The sequence below is a fragment of the Erinaceus europaeus genome, chromosome 13 (assembly GCF_950295315.1).
Source record: "Erinaceus europaeus chromosome 13, mEriEur2.1, whole genome shotgun sequence".
In the NCBI taxonomy this organism is placed as follows: domain Eukaryota; kingdom Metazoa; phylum Chordata; class Mammalia; order Eulipotyphla; family Erinaceidae; genus Erinaceus; species Erinaceus europaeus.
In genome coordinates this window covers 71,795,463-71,819,332 of record NC_080174.1, presented here as the reverse complement: position 1 = coordinate 71,819,332, position 23,870 = coordinate 71,795,463, and the positions used below count along the sequence as shown (strand labels likewise).

At 49.8% G+C, this 23,870-nt stretch overlaps 1 protein-coding gene across 10 annotated transcripts in view; it reads left to right on the top strand.

Annotated features, from left to right (window-relative positions):
- Positions 1 to 23,870, top strand: part of LRP8 (LDL receptor related protein 8) — a 96,035-nt gene that overhangs the window by 31,481 nt on the left and 40,684 nt on the right. For all 10 annotated transcript variants that reach the window (XM_007534188.3, XM_060206220.1, XM_060206219.1 and 7 more), the window contains exon 3: positions 20,995 to 21,117. In XM_007534188.3, coding sequence (XP_007534250.1) covers positions 20,995 to 21,117 — 123 coding nt within the window. The remainder of the gene's footprint in view (positions 1 to 20,994; positions 21,118 to 23,870) is intronic.

The window sequence follows — 23,870 nt, the reverse complement described above, 5'->3', positions numbered from 1 at the left end:
AATATGGGAAAGGTGTATAAATATTGTTGACTGTAAACCCCATCGATGTGATGTGATCTGGGGCCCATATTCAGCTTATGAGCCTATGTGACCTCTGCATCCCTGTAGATCTGAGCTCACAGTCTGTGGTCATAGGTACGAATGTTCCAAGCTGCTCCAATATCAGGACCCATCTTCCTCAGGTGTAGCATAGATTATGTTGTCCAGCCTCCCTTCGGAGGATGGAACATTCTCTACTATTGTTGATCCAAGTTGAGGACAAGGTCCTATGGCGGCCCACAAAGGGGTCTCTTGTGTTGTTCCTGATAGGAATGACCCGTAACAATGGAGAGAGGGATTTATTGGAGGTCTAGGCCCATCATGTCTGTTTGGGAATCTCAGGACTCCCGACTAGGGCCCCAGCTGAGAGTTGTAATGTATGTGCTCTACTGGGTGCACCACCACTTGGCTCCTTAAACTGTTTTGGGGGTGTTTTTTGTTGTTGTTGTTGCTTATTTGTTTTTTGGGGTTTTTTTGCCTCTAGGGTTATCTCTGTGGCTCAGTGCTACACGACAAATCCACTGCTCCTGGTGGCCATCTTTTTTCTGTTGTTGTTGATCTCATTGTTGTGAGATAGGACAGAGAGAAATGGAGAGAGGAGGGGAAGACAGAGAGGGGGAGAGAAAGACAGGCACCTGCAGACCTGCTTTACCGCTTGTGAAGCGACCCTCCAGTAGGTGGGGAGCCGGGGGCACGAACCTGGATCCTTGCGTGGGTCCTTGCACTTTGCACCCTGTGCGCATAACCCACTGTGCTACCAGGATTTGGAGGTTCTGTTCTATGATTCTTAAACTAATTCATAGTTCAGTAAACTTCCTATGCTGTGATCCAGATTCCAAGATTGGGTCTTGGAAGGGAGTATAATGACTGGACTGAGGTTGCCAGGAGGTGTGAGCATAGGTTGGCTATGTCATCTGGCCTGTATCCCCTCCTGGGGCCTGACCTCACAGCTCTGGCAGCTCCTTTAGAACCTCCCCTGGGCCCCCAGTGTTCCATTTCTACTTGCACCGACCACCCCCACCTCACTCCACCCCCAGGATGGCTGTCACGTGACCCAGAAGCTTTTCTCCTCTGTGTCCAATCCTTTGTGCACTAGCCCCCAACCCTGTCCCCTTCCAGCCTGAGTTTCTGCAGAAAAACCAGCAGACTTCTGGGAAGAAAGGAATCCAGTGACTGATAAGCACTCCATAGCCTCTGTGAGATATACAGCTGGCTGTAAAAATCCAGCATCAATTGTCTTCTTTAAGCTGTGGTTATAGGTAACTGTTAGCCCATTTTCTAGGTGAGGAAACTCGGACAGAGATTGAGTTGCTCAGCAGCTGTCTCCCTAGTGGTTGTTGGATCTTACAAGCAGTGGAAGGTGGGTCAGTGGGATGAGAGGCCCTCGGGCAGTCTTGCCCTGACTCACACTTGCAGCTCAACCCAACCTGGAACATGATAAAGGGCTTTGGAGAATGGATGATAGGAGCCACTTGGTGGCGCAGTTGGTTAAGTGCAGACATTATAGTGCATAAGGACCCAGGTTCAAGCCCCTGGTCCCCACCTGCAGGAGGTAAATTTCACAAGTGATGAAGTAGGGCTGCAGGTCTCTCTCTCTCTCTCTCTCTGCTTCTATCTTTCCCTCCCTCCTCTCAATTTCTCTCTGTCTCTATCCAATAATAAATAAATAAGTAAAATATTGTTAACATATTTGAAGAGAAAGAGAATGGATTCTATTTCCTGCCAAAGGCAGCAGGAAGTCAGAAGAGAAACTGCCTCTTCACCTGCACTAGAATCAAATAAAATCTGCATCTGGATTAGACAAGGCTTCTCGGAGTCAGGTTCTGCCGGGCCTACTGCTTCCTGCCCAAACCATCCCTTTTTCTTGAGGTCTGAGTTCTGCCCCTACTCTCACTTGCAGAGAGGAGAGACACTTGACTGATGAGGATCTGGACACCCGAAGTAGCATTTTTTTTGTCCCCAACCGTGCATCCTAAAGCCCAGACAGAGGACTTGGCACTTGGGGCCACTTGGTCCTTCACTGCCTGGGGTTCTAATCAGGCCCATCTTGTTTGGGACAGGGACTGTCGCATCTTGAGTCTTGGTGAACTCAGCTCAGTGGCACACTCTTATTTTTTTTCCTCTCTTTACACTAGGGATAGGACATCTGGGTTGCTGGTCCTGCCTGGAGCTCTGTGACCTTGGGGACATATTCTCTCTCTCTTTCTCTTTCTCTCTTTCTCTCTCTCTCTCTCTCTCTTTTTTTTCCTTTGCCTCTAGGGCTATTGCTGGAGCTCAGTGCCTGCAACATAAATCTACTGCTCCTAGAGGCTATTTTTCCCATTTTGTTGCCCTTGTTATTTTTATTGTTGTTATTATTGTTGTTGTTAGATAGGACAGAGAGAAATAGAGAAAGGAGGGGAAGACAGAGAGAGGGAGAGAAAGATAGACACCTGCAGACCTGCTTCACAACTTGTAAAGCGGCTCCCCTGCAGGTGGAGAGCAGGGGGCTCGAACTGGGATCCTTATGCCGGTCCTTGCACTTTGCACCATGTGCACTTATCCCGCTGCACTACAGCCCGGCTCCCTATGTTTCCTTTTAAGTGTTTTGCTTCCTTGTCTGGTCTGTGCTCCCCACCTCTCACCGACATCCTAAAGCCGAAGGTGAGGCAGGCATGAGTTGCTGAGCTGTCACTCAGCACTGCACCTGTTCAGGGTCTGGGCACCTTCTAGATTTCCTCTGGGCTCTGCTGAGTTTTGCACTCAGTCTCCTTACCACCTCACCTCCCCCAGCAACACTAGGGCTCCTCAGCTCTGAGCCACTATGATGCCTGCTTTGGGGACCTTCTCCTTCCTCCAGGGAACGCTTCTCTGAAGGTTGCAGCTGCTCTACTGTCCTCATCACTCGGCAGCACACCTGCTGCCCCTCCTGGAAGCAGGTGCTGACTGTGCCCACTCGCACCTGCCTGCACACCTGAGCCACCCCCTCCCCTGCTGTGCATAGCAAGCTTGACCTTGGGCCTTGCTCAAGGCAGACCAATGAATGATTTCCATGGAAGGTGTGACTTCTTCCTCCTCCCCTGTCTAGGTGTGATGGAGAAACAGACAGGCTGAAGGACTGACCAAGGTCACCCAGAGGTCACGGGCAGTCTGGGGTAGTGACCAGGGCACCAAAGCCCAGATTTCTCATCCCTGGGCTCTTCCCACCCCCTCACCCCTGGGTTTGTGGAACTTCTTCCAAGAAGCCTCACCAAGGATATTCCTGCAGCTTGGGGTCCGGTGAGGATGGGAAGGGAGTGGATTTGCCTTTCCTGGAGCCTGTGGCTGAACCATGTATCTTGGGCTCACTGAGCTCTGAGGATCACCTGCAGGGCTCATTCTGGTGGCCTGCCTGCTGTGGACAGGGGGACAGGCTGTGCCACACAGCCTCACCTTATACTGACCCATATCATATGGTGGGCAGAACCTGCGAGGACTTGCTCTGGGTGCTGGCCAGGTCTGGTCTTCCAGAATCACGGCTGTAAAGACTGCCCCATGAAGAGCCAAGCTGTGGGTGTTCCACCCTTGGTGCCCTGGGGTCCTGCTAACTCCACCACAGGGGCGCCATTCCTTGCCATGTTGCTGGAGGTGGAGGGCATTGTTATCAGGCACCTTCAACTATGGGTGCATGCACAGGCCTTGGGGATGGGAGTTCTGCCAGGTGGTGGAGGAGGAGAAGGAAGAGGAGGAAGGGCCTGGGCATGGTGGGGCTGCACAATAAGAGTCCCCGCAGGGAGAGCCCATGGTTTGACCATCGGGTGGAAAGTGCGAGGTAGCCAGAGCTGAACCAGCACGTTAGAGGGTGGCTTCAAGTGTAGCTGAGCACCCTAATAAGGCACATACATGGTCATCTTCTGGGGAGACAGGTGCCCATCAGGGCAAGGAAAGACCCTTCCTGATTGTGGAGAGGCCTTCAACAGGGCACTGGCCACTGAATCTGGTTTGACAGCCTACCTCCTGGAGCAACTGGGGTGAGTTGGGCAGATGTGAGGACTGAGCCAAGCCCTCACCCCCCACCCCCACCCCACACACACCCTCCCTCTGGATCTGGTGGAAGGTAGTGCCAGGTATAAAAGGAAAGGGATTTAGAGATCAGAGGTCTGACATATCAGAGCCCTCCCTCCCCCTAGGCTAGGGCTAGGCAAGCCCACTGCTAGCTCCATTCTCAGTGGAATCACCCTAACCCCCCACCCTCACCCCTGAATTGAAGCTGGCTGTCTCCCCAGCACAGGCCTCAGCAACTTTGCAGAGAGACACTCACACTGGCAGGCCTGCTGGCATGGGTGCTGAAGATGCCCTGGATGCCTGGTAATGTGGAATGAGAAAACTCATACCAGCCTCCTAGACCAGAGTCCCAGGGCTCAGCACAGAGGGAACCCCAGAGAACAAGCAAGCTCAGCCTCTGGAGATGGATTTCCCAAAATCAGGGTGTCATGGCTATTTGTCTCCAGGGTGACCCCATGGGGCTTCTCTCCTCCTTTCCTCTCACAGCCTAATTGATGGGAACATTTGCGTTTTCCTGCTGAGCCAGGGTTGCTTCTCAGTGTGATCAGCTGCTGCCAGGCCAGGAGTGAGCTGCCTGGCAGAACAGCAGGAGCCAGAAGCCCCTCCAGCTGCCTGGCCTGAGGGCTGTGAGCAGCACTGCCCCTCACTGAGCAGGCCGGGGTCACCTCTCTAGCACCTCTCCATGACCTCATGCTACCTGCCTGCTGGACAGGAATGACCCATCCATCCAGCTGACTGGGGGGGGGGGGGGGCGGGAGTCCTGCCTCTTGTGGCTGCTCAGGCCTCCCTCACTGGGCTTCCCCACCCCTGGTAGCAGAGTTCTCTGCTGGCTGCCTCGGATTTTCCAGAGCCAGTGGGGGTGAAGGTAGCACAGTCCAGGGAGGCCTGTCCTGTGCCACCAATGCTGATGGAGAACAGGACTGGACAGAGACCTGGAACCTTTTCCTCAGCAGCACAAGAGGAGAGGAGAGTTTTTCCTCACCCTGCTGGGAGCTGGTGGCAAGAGAGCAGAGCCTAGGGGTAGGGGTCTTTGCAGATTCAGAGATCTCTCCCAGGGAAGCAAAACCATGACACCCCACCACCACACACACATACTCAGCTCAGATGTCTGAGCTGGACTTGGACACCAAGGTGCTCAGGTTGGAGGAGGCTGAGAGCCCACTGGGGCTGGCCAGACACTCCCTGCCTTCGTGGGGGGGGGGGGGGGGGGGCATTGTGCAAGAGACAGGACTTGGGCTGGAAACCCTGACTGGGGATAGGGATAGGGGGGCTTGTTCCAGACCATGCTCCCTGCCTTCTGAAGCCTTCTACACTGAGACAGGGAGGGAGTCTTACTCTAGTTGTTGCTGTGGGTCCAGAACCCCAGTGCTGAGTGGGTGACTCACACGCAGGACAGGGCTGACGCAGGAGGTGGGCGGGGGGTGGGGGGCGTCCTCTGTGTGCTGGCTGCCTGCTCCCTAGAGCAGCGGACCAGGCACGTTGGCTTGGTCCTGTTGCAGGCGCCAGCTGGGGACCCTCTGATCCTGCCTGCCTCCCCCCATTCCCATCTTCCCACCCAGACAGCTGTCCCCAGCTCAATACCTCTTGCGTCCACTAATCACTGTGGCAGGGAGACCCTTTTGTCGCCTGTCCCCTGGAGACGCTCATCTTCCCAGTGGCGACAGGGAGTCCCACATACCCCAGCGGGGGTTTGTACCTCCCTTGGTGACAGCGGGGCCAGGGTCAGCAGTATCTGAGAGCAGCTGGGTTGTGCTGGGGCTTGAGGGAAGGACTTGGGTGTAGGAGCCCCAGGTGAGCCTTATGGCAGCATCAAGGACCACAGCCCACCTGTATCAACTGTGTCTATCCAGGAAAGTTGTTCACAACAAAACACTGAGGACCAGGGTGGGCACAGCCTGGGAGCTGTGTGGACATGACCTCCCGCCTGTGTGAGGTGGTATGGAGGGCACATGAATGCTAGGGAAGCACCAGTGTGGAGCCAGGTAGGCTCTGAAGCTCAGGACAGTGGGAAGAGAGACTCTTTTTTTTTTCTGTTTTATATCTTAATGATTTTTCTTTTTAATTTCTTAATTGGGGATTAATATTTTTAAATTGACAGTTAATACAATAGCTTGTACATGCATAACATTTCCCAGTGTTCCACATAACAATACAACCCCCACTGGGTCCTCTGCCATCATCACCCATCATGAACTGTTCCCCCCACCCCCACTCACCCCAGAGTCTTTTACTTTGGTGCAATACACCAACTCCAGTCCAAGTTCTGCTTAGCATTTTCTCTTCTGATCTTGATTTTCAACTTCTGCCTGAGAGTGAGATCATCCCATATTCATCCTTCTCTTTCTGACTTATTTCACTTAACATGATTTCTTCAAGCTCCATGCAAGATGGGCTGAAAATGGTGAAGTCACCATTTAATAGCTGAGTAGTATTCCATTCTGTATATAGACCACAACTTGCTCAGCCACTCATCTGTTGTTGGACACCTGGGTTGCTTCCAGGTTTTGGCTGTTACAAATTGTGCTGCTGTGAACATAAGTATACACAAATCTTTTTGGATGGGTGTGTTTGGTTGCTTAGGATGTATCCCCAGGAGAGGAATTGCAGGATCATAGGATAGGTCCATTTCTAGCCTTCTGAGAGTTCTCCAGACTGCTCTCCACAAATTGAACTAATTTACATTCCCACTAGCAGTGCAGGAGGGTTCCTTTGTCCCCACAATCTCTCCAGCATTTGCTGCTGCTATCTTTACTAATGTATGACTTTCTCACAGAAGTGAAGTGGTATCTCATTGTTGCCTTTATCTGCATTTCTCTGACAATCAATGACTTGGAACATTTTTTCGTATGTTTCTCAGCCTTTGGGATCTCTTCTGTGGTAAATATTCTGTTCATGTCCTTTGCCCATTTTTTGGATGGGGTCATTTGTTTTATGTTGTTGAGTTTGGTGAGCTCTTTATATATATTGGTTATCAGCCTCTTGTCTGATGTATGGCATGTAAAGAGCTTCTCCCATTCTGTGAGGGGTCTATTTGTTTGGGTATTGATGTTTTTTGCTGTGCAGAAGCATTTTAATTTGATGATGTCCCATTGGCTTATTCTTGCCTTAGTCTTATTTGTAATTGGATGCATTTCATTAAAGATGTCTTTAAAATTTATACAGAAAAGAGTTGTGCCAATATTTTCCTCTAGGTAGCTGATAGTTTTTGGTCTAACATCCAGTCCCTGTAAGACAATTTGAGATCTGGGAGTGTGATGCTTCCTGTTCTGTTCGTTCTTCTCAAGATTGTGTTGGCAATTCTCAGTCTTTTCTGCTTCCAGATAAATATTTGTAGCTTTTGCTCTATTCTCCTAAAAAATTGGGTGGGACCTTGATGGAGATAGCATTAAATTTGTACAAAGCTCCGAGTAGTATATTCATTTTGGTGATGTTAATTCTTCCAACTCATGAACATGGAATATCTTTCCATTTCTTTGTGGGGAAGAGAATCTTAATGGTGGGAAAGAGAGCATAATGGTTATGCAAAAAGGCTTTAATGTCTGAGGTTCCCCAGGTCTCAGGTTCAGTGTCTTCCATGCCACCATAAGCTAGAGTTGAGCAATGCTTGGGGGGGGGGGGTAGGGGAGAGCCTTGAACTAGGTGTGAGAGATCTGGGTTCAAATCCTGGCTCTGGTCCTACCTACCTGGAAGTCTCTCTTCCCCCCTTCACTTTCTGGTGCTCCTTCTCTGCACACATCTAAGTGGATGGCAGGTACTCCTAAGTACACCCATCTGGTCGAGGAGAGCCTAAGAGGGGGCTTAGAGTGTTGTGTGGGAAACTGAGAAATGTTATACATGTACCAATGACTGTATTTTACTACTGACTGTAAACCATTAATCCCCTCAAAAAACAAACAAAAAAAAAGAAGAAGAATCTCCCTTGTCTGAATAAAAAATATTTTTATAGGGAGTCGGGTGGTAGCACAGTGGGTTAAGCGCACGTGGCACAAAGCAAAGCTCAAGGACCGGCGTAAGGATCCTGGGTCAAGCCCCCAGCTCCCCACCTGCAGAGGAGTCACTTCACAATCGATGAAGCAGGTCTGCAGGTGTCTTTCTCTCCCCCTCTCTGTCTTTCCCTCCCCTCTCCATTTCTCTCTGTCCTATCCAACAACAATGACAATAATAACTACAACAATAAAACAAGGGCAACAAAAGGGAATAAATATTTAAAAATATATTTTTATAAAACAGATTTATTTCACCTAAAATATTTTATTTCATTGTTTAATTTGAAATTCTTAGGGTAATACTGAATAAAATGATACATGTCCATGGAGAAAATTTGGTTATATATGATGTAATAATGATGGCATGAGATATTTGTTAATAACTTCCAACACAGAATTATTCTTCATATGTTAACTAATTTAATAATTACAGTAACTATGTGACACAAAAATATTTAATTTAAAAAATAAAAACTGGCTTGTTTATTTATTTATTATTGAGGGACATAGGAGGAAGAAGAACTAGAGCATCGTTCTAATGCATGGGGTCAAAGTCAGGGACCTCAGGCTTGAGAGTACAATGCTTTGTCCACTGTACCACCTCCTGGACCATGATTACTATAATTTTTATTGACAGAGAAACGGGCCTAGGACAACTAAGTAACTTTCCTAGGGTCACTAAGTTCTACATTCAGCAGAATTAGGATTTTAATCCAGACAGATGTTTCTCGGTCTGTATTCTTAACCTATAAAGTATATTTCCTCTCTAATGAAACTAAGAATATGCAGTGTGGGGTCCCTTCATTTGGGATGAGGTGGCACAGGCAGCTCATGGAGTGGTATCTGTGTCCTCAAAATGCCACTCAACACTTGGACCGTGACACTCCCCACACAGTCTGTCACCTGCCTCCTGGAATAGCTGGACGTGCACCCACCCCCACCCCCCCACCCCCCGCCACTGGGGATCCGGTCTCCCTAGGTCCTCACACCTCTCCTAACCTCATTTCCACATCTCATTTTGGGTTTTTTTTTAATGTTATGATCAGAACTAGTTACAGATATGTAGCCCCTTAATGGAATGGGCCAGTGGAGGAGGGAAACTGGGAAACATTGAGGTAAGCTTCACTCAATCTAAAAGCAGAGATGGGAGTGGCCAGGACATAGTTCAGCCAGTAGAGCGTAACCTTGCACAAGGACCTGGGTTTGAGCCCTGGCTGCCACATGGGGGCACTGTGCAAAGGGGAAGCTTTGTGAGCAGAGGAGCTCATAAGTCACCAGTGTTTCCTGGTCGTTGCTCGTTGGGCCACTTGTTCCTTGCGACATCAATAAACATGACACCCAAGAAAGAAGTTCCTTGGCTAACAGACAAGTGAGGGACATGCTGGAGGAAATAGTCATGCGTCATTCCTGAGGTCTCTCTGCTCTGTCTCTCACTCTTTGGGGGGGGGGGGGCAAGGGGACAGTCTGCTAGGAATGGTGGCAATGCTCCAGCAAAGCCCCAGTGATGACAACAACAAAAAGCAAAGATGCCCTTAGCCACTCCTTCGCTCTTTCAGCTTCTCCCCCAAGCCTTTCACACGCCCCCCCCTGCCCCCCCTCAGACCCCCCTGCACCTGCTGCTCTTTTCCTCTTTCTCCCCAGGTGGGATGGGAGGGGGTGGGAGATAGGGACTCAGATGTCACCTGCTGATGGATGGTGGTAGCCTGGACCCCAGAGCCCGCTGGGCAGCACAAAGCCCGAGCTGAGCCCCGCCCACCTGGCTCCATGGGTGTTGGGACACTGTGGGAATGGTCCGCCTGTCTGCCGTGAGCCTGACTGTCTGTGGGTGCTTCAGCCCCAAGAAACAGCCCATTGCACAGGTGGAGTTGGGTCTGTCTGCAGCAGCGACTGTCCTAGGGTCCCATCCTGGGTGAGGATGAGTGACTCTAGCTGCAGTCATGGGACCCTGGGTCTTCAGCAAGTTAGAACCCAGGGGAGCAGCGACAAAGGTTCCGTTAGAGTCATGGGCTTTGTAGGGTTCGTGCCACATCCCAGGAGAGAGACCAAGGCTCAAATCCAGCGCTGCTGGGCCCCAACACTCCCAGGTCTCAGGCCCTGCCAGGGCTGTTTGGGATGTGGGGAAGCCACTGTCCACCTGCTTCCAGTAGTGCAGCTCCATTTATGTCGGCTCTACATGTTGAATTTTCACTTGGAAAAAGAGTTCTCTGCTTTAAAATAAAAAGTAAAGTTTTCCAGGTTGTGCGCTGTGCCCCAGCTCTGTGCCAGGACCCTCGGCAACTACCCGAGAGGGTGGCTCTGGCCATCAGGTGAATGGGGACCTCCCAGGAGGGGGTGCAGGCTGCTGTGGGCCACTGGCTCCTTCCCCTCTCACTCCTGCTGTGTTGTTGCCTCAGCCAGAGAACACTGGGGTCTGTCGTCCTGTTGACTGGGTGACAGTTTAATAGTAGCTTCCTGGGCTGTCATTTAAATGTGCCTGCCAGGTTAGTAGGCCAGGGGCGGGCTGGCACGCCCCCCTACCCCCACCCCGGATCTTCCTTCTGCTGGCAGTGGTTGTCTTGGCAACGCCAGGGCTTGGCAAGTTCTGCAGAAGGGTAGCCATGGGGGGAACAGCCCTTTCATCTCCCCGACTTGAGTACAAGTAACCCAGCTGCCTTAGAGCTGGGCTGCAGGGCCTGAGCCAGGCCACCCCGTGCTGCTCAGCCAGGAAAGGCAGTGGGAGAGATGAGGCCCGTCTATGGATAGAGAAGAGATGAGATCTCTGTCTCCGCTTTCCCAGTCTCTTAACTGCCCCAGCAGGAGCCGGGCCTTGTTTAGGTGCTCTATCAACAGTGTTGAGCAGAAGTCCATCTGACCTTGGGGGTCCCTGAGCCCTGACTGCAGGAAGCTGAGATCAGAGTTTGTATCTCTGGGATCATCTTGCTTATGTCCTTGTCCCCATCCCAGGCTCTGCTCTGAGGCGAGGTCACTCCACATGGCACCCCCTCCTTTTCACAAGTCTTCTGTGGACACCTTCTCCTATGTTCTGTGGCACAGCAGGGCAACCCAAGATGGAAGGCTAGGTGCCAGCCTGTGCTGTGTGACCACAGGGCAGTCCCCCTCCTCTCTGGGCATTGTCATTTTTCTTTTTAAAAAAAAAAACTAATAACTTTATTTTGGAAATAATAACTTACATGAGTTGTTATAATGGTATCATTTTTTAAAATTTCTTTATTGGGGAATAAATGTTTTACAGTCAACAGTAAATACAATAGTTTGTACATGCATAACATTTCTCAGTTTTCCATATAACAAGACAACCCCCACTAGGTCCTCTGTCATCCTTCTTGGACCTGTTGGGCCTCATCTTTTATCTCTAGCATGAGGAGCTCACAGGACAGCAGTGTCTCCTAGGGTGAGGCTCTTTGGGCCACTTGTTCCTTGTGGAATTGATAGATGTGGCATGTGAGAGAGAAGTTTCTTGGCTCACAGACAAGTCAGGGCCCTCCTATAGGCCTTCCAGGGCCTTTAGGTAAGCCAGTGAGTACCACAGACCTCCAAAGGAGATGAGCCTAGACATCTGGGGAGGGGGGAGTGACCTGTCCTGACCCCTGTCTGCTCTCTGTCTCTCTCTCCTCTTCTTGGGGTAAGCAGATGTTTCTGCATGGTTTCACCAAGTTCCCCAGGAAGTCCTGGCAGTTTGGGGCTGAGGCTTGTTTTGCTAGTAAGCAGCAGTTCGGAGCAGACACTGGCTGAGTCCCTGGGGACTCCAAGGAAAGACCCTGCCTATGGCCTCCGTGTGGCCGTCTGGTGCCGGCAGGAGTGAAGTGGCCACAGGCCTGGTGCATGCAGCTCCCAGCTGCCTGACCAGGAGCCTGGTCCTGTCCCTGAATGGCTGTGCTGCTGGCTCTGCCACACCCAGGCCCCACACCCCTCTTCTGGGGCACAGCTCTTCCCTTTCTTCCCTCCCACAATTGGGCTGACTCTTCTGCTTTAAACAGTTCCCTCCTCCAGAAAGCCTTCCCCAATGCCTGTGCTGGGGTAGGTGTTTTTCCTCCTGGCTTCCCAGCCACACTGTGGGATCAGGGGTCCTAATGTTTGGACTCAGGTGCACACTCCCCACCCCTCCCTGCTGGCTGTGCTGTGACTATGAGCAGCCACTTCCCTGGTCTGGAGAAGAGAAAGCTGTGCATGGCATGTCAAGGCTCTGACAGGGCTGAGCTTTCTGGCTGCGAGGAAGTAGCCACACACACCAGGCTGCCCCACCTGGCAGCTTGAGTAAGCTTTGTTTTGCAGCCCTATATGCATGGGTGCTGCGGGCTAGGCGGAGGACGTGGGAAGCAGCCTGGAGAAGGATACCCATTGTCTCAGGGAAGGATGCTTCTGGGGGCGGGGAGGCTGGGAGGTGCTGAGTGATCATAATAATTTCACACAAGCCGAGACTCTGGGTGGGCACTGAGAGGGCCTTGCAATTCAGCTGGCACCACACCTCTGTTCCCAGAGGAGCAGGCTGCTGATGTCACTCACTGCAAACTTGCATTGTTCTGCTTTTCGGTATGTAAAGTCCTGACTCCATCCTTAGCCTACAGGCTCATCAACCCTGTGTGTTTGGTGATGCGGGGTTGAAATCCCTGAGTTTGGATGAGGAAGAGTGAGGATCAGAGAAGTTGTGCCACTTGTAAAAGTTCACACAGCATATAAGTGACCCAGCAGAGTTTGATCAACTGTGGGCCACTAGGGGCTTTCCTTGGCCCATGTTCTTATTAAAAACACCAACTCCCACTTGCTTGGTGCTGGATTTCCCATTCTCCCCCTGTTGGCCCCTCTCCATCTCGCTGTGGAATTCCAAGTCCTTTGTGGCTACCATGTGTTGCCATGACACCAGATTATGATGTCTCAGACCCTGGGTGACTGTGTATGGCTCCTGCACTGTGGCCTACAGTGACTCACAGAGGTGGGCATTGTCTCAGCGGCGGACTGGCATGGAGGGACATAAATCCTTGGAAACAGGGACCTCAAGCCCAGCTGGGGAATCACCCCAGAGGCTACAACCAAGGCTACCAAGGTACAGAGACTGGGGGCCTGGCATGGCCTGGCTTTCTCTGACAGCTTCTAAAGACAGCTCGGCCTGATCTCTTGGCAGGGCTGATGTAGCCTCTTGAAGGGCTTTTGGATTTATTACACTGAACAGCCCCACACTGGAAGAATCACTGAGTGACCCTACTGATCGGAAAAAAGTGTCAGGAGTCAAGACACAAGGGAAGAGAGAGAGAGACAGACAGACAGACAGACAGACATATCTCGAAGAGCTGAGGCAAGTTTATTGAGAGGGACTGGCAGACAAAGGAGAGAGATCAGAATCCCCTATTACAGACCAGTATCCCCTTTATAGCTGGATAAAAAGGGGGAAAGGGAATAAGGGATGTGGGTTGTATGCAGGAAGGGTGGGTGTCAGGTGTGGTAAGTTGGGTGGGAGTGGAGGTATGTCTGAGGTGGCTCTGTTTTATCTTGTTATGTCGTGGATACTAGGTCCATAAAGTCACTTTGCCCCTTGCTACATCCTGTTTTTGTTTTGAGACCCTAGAGTCATAATGGCTGTCTTGCTCTGGTTACATCTTTATGTTTGTGGCAGGCAGTTCTTCATTCTGGAGAGTTCTGTCATCCATGCTCACACCCCCAAGCGCTTTTGCTTCTGTCCTTGTGGTCTAGCATGGCAAAGCCACCAGCCCCACCTGCTCAGGGTCCCCCAGAGTGGAGGTGGCTGGGCCAGGATTCAGTTTCAGCTCTGACTCCACTTCCTCCCATGTGGTTCCACTCAGACAGGGCCCGGCAAGATGGTGTCATCTGGTCCCAACCTGAAAATGACCATACTGCCTCTCTGTAGCCCTGCAGATCACAGATGCGCAGTCCCTGGCTTATCCTGCTGTGCTCCGGGCCACACCTGTGAGCTCCATGGCTGAGCTGCCCCACTGCTCTGTCCTGCAGCTCCTAGGGTCCTCAAGGTCCTTTGCTGCTCTGAGGCTCTCACTCTGTGACACCGTGACCTCAGCCTGTGAGGCTGAATGGGCTGAAAGCTCTAGGAGTGAAGGCCCAAGGTTTGGCAGCTGCCACATGGGAACGGAAACCTGAGCCCTGCCACCTACCAACCTCATCACTTTGGCCTGAATGCTACCTTGTGTAGGATGGCGTTAGCAAGGGCTCCTAGGAAAGCTGTGCGGAGCCTCTGGGCTGCTGGGTGGAAGGTTCCAGACCGGAAGCAGGCAAGGAAATGCCTGTACCATCATGACAGAGATGTGTGTCTGGCTGATTCTGACCCCCTGTTAGTCACCTTCTCTGCCTTGCTCTTCTGGATCTGCTGGGCTGTGTAACCTTAAGGGCCTGCTTGCTCTGTGCTCCTGGGGGCCAGGTCAGGCTGCTTACTTTTCTTTGTGCACAGTGTAGGGCCTGGCACCAGTGAGAGTGTGCTGAATGGCAAACTGAACCTTCTGAGGGACTTGCCCACCTCTTTTTGATCTTTGCTTCCCCACCCAGTGCTGCTGAGTGGGGAGCCACTGGGAATAAGAGGGGCTTCTGTAAGTTCAAATGGCGGCCTCAGTCCCATCCAGGCATGACCTTGGCTTGTAACTTAGCACCCATGGGCCTGGATTTCCTCACGTGTCAGGTGGGGGACATAATAGAACACTTGTTGGAGGGTCCCGTGGCACTTTGCACAGAGGTGGGTATGCAGGCTGCACTGGGGAGAATGTTGGAACAAAACGAAAATGCTAGGCTGTGTGCTTCTTGTCTGAATACTGAGCTTCTTGTGGAGACACCACCTTGGTGTTGCTGTGAGGAAAGGTCCTGGATACTGTGACTCATTACTACACTGATGACTACTGACAGTGATCAGTAAAAGGGCTCATTCATTCATTCACTTATTATTTTTACCAGGGATTAAAATGGATTAAAATGGTACAGGGGATTGAACCTGGGACTCTGGAGCCTCAGGCTTAAGAGTCTCTTTGCACAATCACTATACTATGTCACTCACTCAGTATATATCTCTACTGCCCGCCATGATCCCTCCATGCAGGAATCAGGAAGGACCACTTGGGGACCCTGGACATGGGGGCAGGGGATCTTGTTTTGATCCCCACCGTTCTGTGTTTCCCTTGGCCTTAGCCCCGAGACCCCAACCTGTGGGTAGACTGTCCTTCCTCTGATTTCACTGATCCCTGCACAGGTAGAGGTGTTATTCTAAGAGAAGGGTGAAGAAAACTCATGTTAGAATCCACATGTACTGCAAGGGCTCCGTCAGAAAGACAGAGGCTGGGGCTGTAGCTCAGTGATGGGGAACATGTTTTGTGCACATGTGTGTATGCATATGCATGTGCAAACACACACACACACACACAAGTAGATATGGGATGGGTTCAATAGGCCTAGTATATGTCCCCAAGCCCCTGTCAGATGGCTGAGGACAGGGGAGTAGTTGCATGATGCAGAGACAGCTGGAAGTCTATGAGAAGATTTATAAAATCCAAGACTGCCCTCCAGGAAGGCACTTTGTCCAATGGAAGTCCTTGTGGAGTGGGAGCAGAGGCTGGACAGCTACAATTCTATTTTGTTCAAGGTCCCCCTGCCAGTTCCAGGGCCTCTGCTGAGTCTGAAACATCCTCTTCACCGAAGAGCATCAGGGTAGTAGAGGGACAGAGAGGGAAGCGAATCTTGTCGGTCCCTTTGTTCTTGTCCCAGTTCTGTTACCAGCTGTGAGATCTTAGCCTGCTATGTACTCACCCCACAAGGGCATAGAATACCCCATTTCCTTTGTCTCTAATTAAAACTCAAACCATAAGAGTTGCAATGCTGCTGCAGCGCTCAGTGTAGCTTTGTGCCCAGATCTCTGCTACAGTGGTCTTCTGACTATCACTTCTTGCTGCTACTCTTCAGAACCTTTTGTTTCGCTTTGCCCATTACATAGATAAGGAAACAGAGGCTCAAAGGACAAGTAACATCCCCCAAGGTCAAGCAGATAAGAAGAGGCAGAGCTGGGACTCCTGTCCCTTGTGTGTGGTCTCCCTCCAGGGCTCTATGTGCACTGAAGGCAGACGGGTGTGTCTTGTTCAGTAGTTGCTCTTGCCATTACTGAACAGAGCACACCTCTCTGTATCTCTTCCCCTCTACCTCCCCTTACCTTCTCGATTTCTGGCTGACTCTATCCAATAAATAAAGATAACAATAATAATAAAAAATACAATGAAGCCAAGGATATACAACAGGGAAAAGACAGTCTCTATAATAAATGGTGTTACAAAAAAAGTGGAGAGTCACATTCAAAAGAACTAAACTAAGCATGATCTTACCCCCTACAGAAGCAGTTAACTCTCTTCTGTTCCTAGTTGAGGCACAACTGACAAATATCACAAGTTTCAGTTGTACAATGTGTCAGTATTTGTATATTTGTAAAATGATGACTACAGAAACTCCAGTTAGCATCCTTCAGCCTGAGTAGTTATATTTGTTTGTTTGTTTTTGTCTTAAGAACTGGGGAGATGTTGGGAAGTTGTGAGGATGTGGCTGAGCTCAGAAGGGCTTGAACCTAAGTGGTATGTCAATCCTGTTAGTCTCTCTCTCTACCAAGAGGTTGAGCAAGGAGGGACAGTAGAACCCCAAAGGTGTGCCTCCTCCTATCAGTCTCCCTACCTCACAAAACACCCCACATTCCTGATACTATGGCCATTAGATAAAAAGAAAGGGGAAAATGTTGGTCATCATTTCTCCTTTGGCTGATTCTGCTTCTGTTCCCCTGCATTGCTTAATGCTGTGGTCTATTTACATAATCATTGTTTGGTCTGAGACCCGCCCTGCCTGCAGGACATTGGTTTAATCCTCACTGGTTTAATCCCCATTGGTTTAATCCCCATTGGTTTGCACTCCTTTTCCACTCTGCCCCCTCTCCTAGTCATTTCCTTTTTCCAACCTGCCACTTCCTTCCTGGAAAGTATAAATGCAGATTCTTTTCTGATCAATAAACATTGCATTATGTTCTCGCTCAGCCACAAGAGATCCTGGTTCCTCTCCCACATTGCTGAGTAAGCAACAGCCTAGGCTGGCTCAGGTCGAATTCTCTCCAACCCGGAGAGCACGTGCCTGGGAAGAAACACCCACAGGCTAGCCCAGCAGGGAGAGAGTCCGGCAGTAGCACAAAGCACTTTTATGCGTGAAGTCCCAAGTTCAATCCCCAGTACCAAAGCAATGCTCTGATTTAAAGCAAAAAGAGCATTGCCAGACCCCTCAAGCCTAACACCTGTTTGGATACAACAAATGACACTCAGTGCTTTAACAACTGGGATAAAGCCCAAGCTTATCAGGTAAAGAAGGGACTACAGAAGCTGGAAAAGGGCAAGAGACTGGCTCACTTGATGACCTTTTGGTCACTGCCAGGCCAAGCCATCACCTGAGGCCCTAGTCAGGGAATCCTTAGATTCCCTTATAGGTTCAATGAGCCTCTAATAGATCCCTCTCTCGATCATCACTGGTCACTTCCATCAGGAATGTTAGGATAAGTCCTCTTGTGGGCTTCTTCAGGACCATACCATCATGTGAACTAGCAATGGTAAGGGCTGCCCCACTTTTCAAAGGAAGGCTGGGTCAGCCTATTCTGCCACTCAAGGAAAACTGGTCCTAAAATGAGTGTAGCCTAGAATGTTCCAATCTGTGACCATGAACAGTGAGCTCAGACTGACAGGTACTCTGAGGTTATACAGGCTCCTGTGCTAAATATGAATATATATGGACCCTGGGTCAAATTATTATGGGGTAAATAATTATATTTATCTATTTGCTTTGTTTGGGAGCTCATCTCTACCCTAATCCAGCTTTCTAGTCCTGTTCTCAACTCTAACACCATCTTCCTAAACAATATTTTTAGTTCACCTCCATGTTAGCTATCAAACTCCAGCAAAAATACCTAGTCATGGGCACCTAAGAGCATACCTAAATTATACTTCATAGCTTTTTTCAACCTGAAATTCCTATTCCCATCTATTCTATTCCTACTTTTTGCTTCCTGTTTAAACATTTTGTCTTGCTTTATATCTTACCGCCTTTTAACCACCAAGTTGAGGATGCTACCATGATTTCATCCTAAATTCTCTGGGCAGATGACTTCACCAATGTTTCCCAGAGCTTCACTTCTCCAAAGCCCTGCCTCACTAGGGAAGGATAGAAAAAGGCTCGGGGTATGGATCGACCTACCAATGCCCATGTCCAGCAGAGAAGCGAGGCCTTCCACCTTCTGTACCCTGTAAAGAATTTTGGTCCTTACTCCCAGAGGGGTAAATGTTAGGGGAAGGTGACCAAAGGGCTCTGAACTCCAATTCCATCAGGACCCAGAGAGAGAAGAGGAAAACGAAACAAAACAAAAGGAAGTATACTCAGAAGTTATAGGTAGAAAGGAAAAGAATGCAGGACCATAGAAAAAAATGGGCATATGTATCTATCTAGATTGATTGATATATAATATAGAGATGTAATATATATAGTGTATACATATAGACAGATAGTTATAGAAATAATAGTCAACCCATTCCTGTAATCTTGGGAGAACTAATGCAGTTTCCCAAGGGAATGAGGGCATAGAACTCTTGTGGTAGGAAAGGTGTGGAATTATACCCCTGTTATCTTATAATTCTGTAAGCCTATATTAAATAACCAATAAAAAATTAAAATAAAAAGCATTATCTAATTTTATTTTTCTTGTGATGGTACTTTTAAGATCTAATCTGGGGCCAGGTGGTGGAGTACCTGGTTGAGCACACATGTTACAATGTGCAAGGATCAGGGTTCAAGCCCCTGGACCCCACCTGCAGAGGGGAAGCTTCAGGAGCAGTAAAATAGTGCTGCAAGTGTTTCCCCATATCTCCCCCATCCCTCTCAATTTCTGTCTCTATTCAATAAATCTGAAAAAAAAAATTTCAAAAGATCTGGTTTCTTGGTCACTTTCAATATGCACTACAGTGCTATTGTAAATGGGATTGTCCTCTTAATTTCTTTTTCATGTAGTTATTAGTATACAGAAATGCAGTAGATTTTTGTATTTTGATCCCTACACATCATCTTTATCCTACAAGTTTACTGAATTTGTGTATTATTTTAACAGGTTTTTTAGTGCTTTTAGATTTTCTCTGTATAATGTCACATGCAAGAGTGAGCATTTTACTTCATCCTTTCTAATTTTAAAGTCATTTATGTCTTTTTCTTGCCTAACTGCTCTGGGTAAAACTTTCAGTACTGGGCGGAGGGTAGATAGCATAATGGTTATGCAAACATACTCTCATCCCTGAGGCTCCAAAGTCCCAGGTTCAATCCCCTGCACCACCATAAGCCAGAGCTGAACAGTGCTCTGGTAAAAAAGAAAAAACAAAAAACAAAAAACCTTCCAATACTATGTTGAATCATAGAGGTAACTGTAGAATTCTTGTCCTATTCCTAATCCTAAGGGAAAAGCTTTCAGGTTACCACCATTGAGATGATGTCACTGGGCTTGTCATATATGGTCTTTGGTATGTGAGGTATGTTTCCTCTATACACAGTTTCCTAAGAATTTTTAACCAGGGAGTCAGGCAGTGGTGCATCCTGTTATGCACACTTATCACCATGTGTGAGAACCTAGGTTCGAGCCCCTCTCCCCACCTGCAGAGGGCGTTGCTTCATGAGCAGTGAAATCAATCTGCAGGAGTCTCTCCTTTTCTACCTTCCCTCCCCTCGCAATTTCTCTCCGTCCTTCAAATAAAATTAAATTTTAAAAAAGACCACCAGGAGTGGTGGATTCGTAGTGCTGGCACCGATACCCAGTGATAACCCTGGTGGCAATATAATAATAATAATAATAATAATAATAATAATAGGGCGCCAGGCAGTGGTGCAGCAGGTTACATGACACAAAGCGCAAGTACCGGCGTAAGGATACTGGTTCAAGCCCCTGGCTCCCCACCTTCACTAGTGGTGAAGCAGGTCTGCAGGTGTCTATCTTTCTCTCCCCCTCTCTGTCCTCCCCATTTCTCTTCATTTCTCTCTGTCCTATCCAACAACAATGACAACAATAACAACAATAATACTAACAACAGCAATGATAAACAACAAGGGCAACAAAAGGGAAAAAATAGCCTCCAGGAGCAGTGGATTCGTGGTGTAGGCACTTGAGCCCCAGTGATAACCCTGGAGGCAAATAATAATAATAATAACAACGACTTTAATCACAAGTGGGTGTTGGATTTTGTCTAAAGCTTTCTGCTTCTACTGGATGAACATATGATTTTTACCTCTTACTCCACAAATGTAGTGTGTCACAGGTATTGAACCATCCTTTCGTCTGTGGAATAAATTCCACTTGATCCTGGTGTATATACGTTTTTTAATGTAGTGTTATACCTGATAACTCTTGCCTAACTAAGTAATCATTAGCCTGTTAGGATTATTATCAGCTCACAGTGGTACGTAAGGGGACTTGATTTCATTTTGACTGAGGGGAGCAGAAGAGGCAGGTAAAGGTACTGAGCGCTGACTGGAGAGACTATTGCAGCTGCTGTAGGTAATGGGGAAGGCGTCCTGGAGTCGGTGCTGGTTTAGCTGGACATGGGGGGCAGAATGGGTTGTGACAGGGACCAGACATTTCCATAGTGGGTGGATCCTGCTAGCCTTTTTGGACCCAGAAGACAGAGCTAGGTGCCCCTTGTCTCTACCAGGTGCTCAGTAAACACCTGTGGAATCATTAAAGCTTTCTTTCTCCATGGACTAGTGAGGCTGTGTGTGTGCGTGGGGCCTGTGTGTGTGTGTGTGTGTGTGTGTGTGTGTGTGTGTGTGTGTGTGTGTCTCGTGGTCCATCTTTCAGGCTGAGCACATCCTGGCCACCCTGTACCCACCTGGCTGTGTGTTCCAGAAAAGCCCCTGGTACCCACCAGCCCTCTCACACCCTTCTCCTACCCTGCAGCCAAGAAAACCTGCACAGACAGCGACTTCACCTGCGACAATGGACACTGCATCCCGGAGCGGTGGAAGTGTGACGGCGAGGAGGAGTGTCCAGACGGCTCAGATGAATCCGAGGCAACTTGCAGTGAGTCCTGCCCCTTGGGAGGGAGGAGTGCACCCTTGCTCCAGGCCTCTGTTTCCCCAACAGATTTCCTGTGTTGGCCCGGGTGAGATGGGTCATGCGTGGAACACAGTCCCGTTGTTGCTTTGTGGCGAGCCTCTAGGCCCTCCTAGGAGACAGTAAGAAGTCCGTAGCTGCTGGTTCCAGTGACTCCTGCTCCTGTACCACCTAAAACTAGGAACGGCCCTGGAAATCACTCTCAGCTTCACACACACACACACACACACACACACACACACACACACACTCATCAATACACACTTTTCTTGAGGGCCCTAATTGCCATTCTAATAGTGCTAATGACACCTGGTGCATTAGACGTTGTGCTAAGTACTTTATATGCATTAATTCATCTTATCCCACCAGACCTCATGAGGCAAGTACTGCCATGAAGCTCACAGAGGTTGAATGACTTGCTCCGGGCCAGCTTTTCAGGATTGTGAGGTCCTAGGTCTCTCCTTTGTCTTAGAGGGACCCAGGGCAGGCCAGGCTAGGTGACAGCCAGCTGCTGGAGTTGAGGCAGGAGGGCCAGAGCCAAGCCCCCACCCGCCTGCCTCCCACACTCAGGGTTTTGTCTCTCCTTGATTTCTTTTCCAGGCCCTAATCCTCAAAGCAAACTTACACCCGCCAGGTCATTCCCTGACATTTGTTAAATTAAAAAGGAGATGAGGAGGGGTGGGGAGGGCCCAGCAGCCTGGAGGCTGAGCTCCAGCAGAGGGAGGCAGACAGACAATAGACTGGGGCGGGGAGCACGTGGAGGATGGAGGCGCTGGCGGGGCCGTGGGTCACAGTCCTCAATCCTCCTAGGAGTCACAGTCGCCCCAGAGGCAGAGGCGGGGATAATGGAGGGCAGCGTCCCATCTAGAGCTGGCTGGTGGTGACTGGGTCTCCTAGCAACGGAATGAACGACGAGAGAGAGAGAGAGAGAGAGAGAGAGAGAGAGAGAGAGAGAGAGAGAGGGAAGAGTGAGCGAGGAGTGTACAACTCATCCTGCGCTGGACAAGGGCCCCTTACATATCCGCCCCACCTGGCCGTTAGCTATAGACCTCCCTACTCCCCCTCCCCCCACAAATAGCCACACTCCCCGAAGTCCTGAAGGCTCCCCAGCCTGAGTGCTTTGTCCTGAGCTTCAGAAGGAACAAAGCTCAACCACGCCCACTTGTGACTCTCATCCCTGGGAGGGAGGTGGATCCCTGTTTAGAGGGAAGGAAAGAGGCCAGGTGGGGGGTCAGCCACTTGCCCTGACTGCCCCACTAATGGAGCTGTGCCCAGAATGGAAGCTTTCCCTCTTGTCCTTCAGGGCTGCTTCAACAGCGACCCTGGACACTGAGAGGGAAGGGGTGATTACTAATCATGGTTGTGATCTGAGTCCGTCCTGCTGCCTGAGAGCAGCCCCCTTGCCCCCCTCACATCTCTGTCTATTTGCATTGATGTCTCTTTTCATCTTCCTCCAGCTCCCCCAGGACCTCATCCCTGCTGCTCTGTTGGGCTGACTCCCATCCCTGCCTGCTCCCTCCTCGTCCTCCGCGTCTCTCCCCTTCCTGCTCTACCCTGTTTCCTGAACCCCTCCCCATCCACCTACCTCCCCGGTTTGCCCAGCGCCTAGCTCTAGGGTACTGTTATTTGACAGCTGAGGAGCTGGGAACACAGGAATTGAGGGTCTCTTCCAAGACATGCAGGTGTCGGTGGCCTGTCTGCCTGCCCTGACCACAGCAGCCTCCGCAGGCTCTCTGGGGCCCCAAAGAGCAAACCATCTAGTGGCAAGATGGCATTCACTCTGGGGTTGAGATGCCAGAGCCTCTGAGGGTGCCAGAGCTGTGAGGCTCTGTGTTTTCCTTGCCCCTCTCTGAGCCCTGGATTCCAACATTCAGAATTACAGAGATCACGGTTCTAAGATTCCTAGAGTCTCAGGGTTCTAAGACCTCTCTTTCTCCTTTGCTGGCGCCAGATTTCACTTTCCATTGCAGTCACACTGCTGAGAGATGAGGAGGGCTGCCTGGAGGAGAGACTGGAGGATCAGGCAGAACAGGAGAATGGGGGTGGGGCATCGGGACTGGGAGCAGATTTGTTGACTTGACCGAATGGGAACCCAGCAACCACCTCCCCCTGCCCCCACCCCCAGCCCATCCATGTAACCAGCATCACCATAGCAGTGTGCTCAGCCTCCCAGGCTCCTGCAGACTAGGCCAGCTCCCAAGCTAGAACCGCCTCCCCACCTTCAAAGAAAGGCTACAGACAAAAGTCAAGTTCCATTGCTTTTGGTGCCTGATATATTTAGGGTCAGATCCCCTAGCCTGTGAGATCTCAGATGAGTTTCTCAATCTTTCTAAGCCTCATCTTACTCATCTGTAAAATGGGGTGATGGTGCTTGTGTCATAGGAGCTGCAAGAATAAACTGAAAAAGGTGCAAATATTGCTTCTCAGTCAGTCTTTCAGCTAAGATCAAGTGAAAACAAAGTGCATAAAAGTGTGAGTGCAGTATTCTTTTTGTTACTATATTTTCATTTCAGGCCCGCCCTCCTCCTCCATGGGCCAGCTGAAAACCTCACACTAGTATCCACGGGAGAGAGGTTCACGCGGAGAGGGAAAGGAATGTGAGCAGCCCCCCAATTTTGGCTTCCCCCACTGTGTCATCCACAGTTTCTCCCAGCTCTATGTCCCTCTTGTTCTGAGATCTGTGTCTGTCAGATACAGGTAGGAGTCACTGTAGAGGAGCC